Raw genomic sequence first — 1971 nt, 5'->3', positions numbered from 1 at the left:
CTTCTGACAAGAGGGAAAGAAGCAATCAGAGGGAGAGTAGGGCTTCGATGTAATGAGAAGAAGTGAACTGGGTTCTTATTTTGGCTTAGAAAATAGTGACAAATCTTCACAATGTTGTGTCAGTTTGCAGAAAGAATTATAGGGACTAATTCGACATAAAACATATGAAGCCTATCTACATTGCCATTTACTCAATTTAGATGCCGAAACAAGTCCGTTAATAAGCACACGAAGCCGGTTAGCTCCAGGACCGGGCTTGATCATCGACGGATCACCAACCCTCGAGCATTTTGGTTCCCCTGCACACCAACCACCAGGCGTAAAGTTCCCGTTACCTCTACCGAGCAGCTCTTTATCGATCTTATCCAGGACAGGATCATTGTGTCTGAACTTGCGGGCAAACGCTGTTCCGCTTCCAATCATCCTCTCTGTATCATTCATGTTGAGCGTCCGAGGATGCTGTTTGGGAGGGCNTGCTAATGAGAATTGCTTAGGATTTGACCTTTAGAGGCACAAGTCAATTCAGAATTGCTCTCAAGGGGGCTTTCAGGGTAGAAAGATCTTGAAAAGAGTCTCCTTTTATTGGTTAGAGGATAAACCTAAACAGGTTTCTATGAAAAATGAAATCAAACATTTGGCATGTAATAGTTTTGATTGTATGCATGTATAGTAAATTTTCTGATTCATTCAACTTGTGGTGGTGATAATTCCTTAGTTTTCTTTGTAATTTCTGATCTTATATGACTCTGTAGACAACATTTGTTATTATACGCATAGCTGATAATCGATAATACTTTGTTGTCCTTGACAGAATCTTATCTCCAATGGAAGGGAACTTCATTATGTCTGATGCTCAACGAACACATGATGATGGCTTCATAGTCAAACAAAAACCTGATCTCATCACGGGTTCAAAGGGAGGTCAAGCTAATGAAAGTGGTTGTTTTGATTGCAACATCTGTCTAGACTCGGCTCATGATCCTGTCGTCACTCTCTGCGGACACCTTTTCTGCTGGCCTTGCATTTACAGGTGGTTACATGTTCAGTTATCATCTGTCTCCATTGATCAGCACCACAACAACTGCCCTGTCTGTAAATCCAACATTACCATCACCTCATTGGTTCCTCTCTATGGAAGAGGCATGTCTTCGTCTTCTTCCACGTTTGCCTTTAAGAAACAGGACGCAGGATCCACTGAGATACCCCGCAGACCTGCTCCATCGACCTTGTACAACCCAATCTCTTCAGGATCATCTCTGAGCCCAAGCTTGCAACATCAAACTCTGTCTCCAACATTCCATAACCACCAGTATTCCCCTCGTGGCTTCACCACAACCGAATCAACCGACCTTGCCAATGCAGTAATGATGAGTTTTCTCTACCCGGTGATTGGGATGTTTGGGGACATGGTCTACACCAGGATATTTGGGACTTTTACAAACACAATAGCTCAGCCTTACCAAAGCCAGAGGATGATGCAGCGTGAGAAGTCTCTTAATCGGGTATCAATATTTTTCCTTTGTTGCATCGTCCTTTGCCTCCTACTCTTCTAGCTCTCTCTCTCTCTCTTTTGTATAGTCTGTGTTGTAAATAGGCTGTAAAACTCGAAGCCTGTGGTTTAAGAACTACTGCAGACGCTATTGTTCCGAGTTAGGTCTCAAATTGCTGGCCAATTTCTTGTTGTGTATTGCACAGATATAGATATATGTGCTTGTATGATGTATCTAATATTCATGAACCATGTCTATGTTAAAGAAGCATCTTAACAGTTCATCATCTATTTTTTCTACCTGTTGCTGAGTTGCCGTTCTTATATCATATAAAATTGTTTCGGACAAGAGGGAAAGAAGCAATCAGAGGGAGAGTAGGGCTTCGATGTAATGAGAAGAAGTGAACTGGGTTCTTATTTTGGCTTAGAAAATAGTGACAAATCTTCACAATGTTGTGTCAGTTTGCAGAAAGAATTATAGG

General features: G+C 41.7%; 2 protein-coding genes across 2 annotated transcripts in view; one reads left to right on the top strand and one right to left on the bottom strand.

Annotated features, from left to right (window-relative positions):
• On the top strand, positions 491-1778 carry LOC104730627 (E3 ubiquitin-protein ligase RMA3). The gene has a single exon (XM_010449824.2). It carries the CDS (start codon positions 825-827, stop codon positions 1551-1553), a length of 729 nt encoding a protein of 242 aa, XP_010448126.1. The 5' UTR covers positions 491-824; the 3' UTR covers positions 1554-1778.
• LOC104730629 (beta-glucuronosyltransferase GlcAT14A-like) overlaps positions 1725-1971 on the bottom strand; it is a 3294-nt gene continuing 3047 nt past the window's right edge. The window contains exon 7 of the mRNA XM_019233498.1: positions 1725-1744. Within this exon, the coding sequence (XP_019089043.1) occupies positions 1725-1744 (20 nt within the window). The remainder of the gene's footprint in view (positions 1745-1971) is intronic.

The sequence above is a fragment of the Camelina sativa genome, chromosome 12 (genome assembly GCF_000633955.1).
Source record: "Camelina sativa cultivar DH55 chromosome 12, Cs, whole genome shotgun sequence".
Classification (NCBI taxonomy): domain Eukaryota; kingdom Viridiplantae; phylum Streptophyta; class Magnoliopsida; order Brassicales; family Brassicaceae; genus Camelina; species Camelina sativa.
The sequence above is the reverse complement of the archived record's forward strand: the minus strand, read 5'-3'. Positions and strand labels throughout refer to the sequence as shown.

Coding starts and splice junctions, on each gene's coding strand:
- LOC104730627 (XM_010449824.2), top strand. CDS start 825: ATGGAAGGGAACTTCATTATGTCTGATGCTCAACGAACACATGATGAT.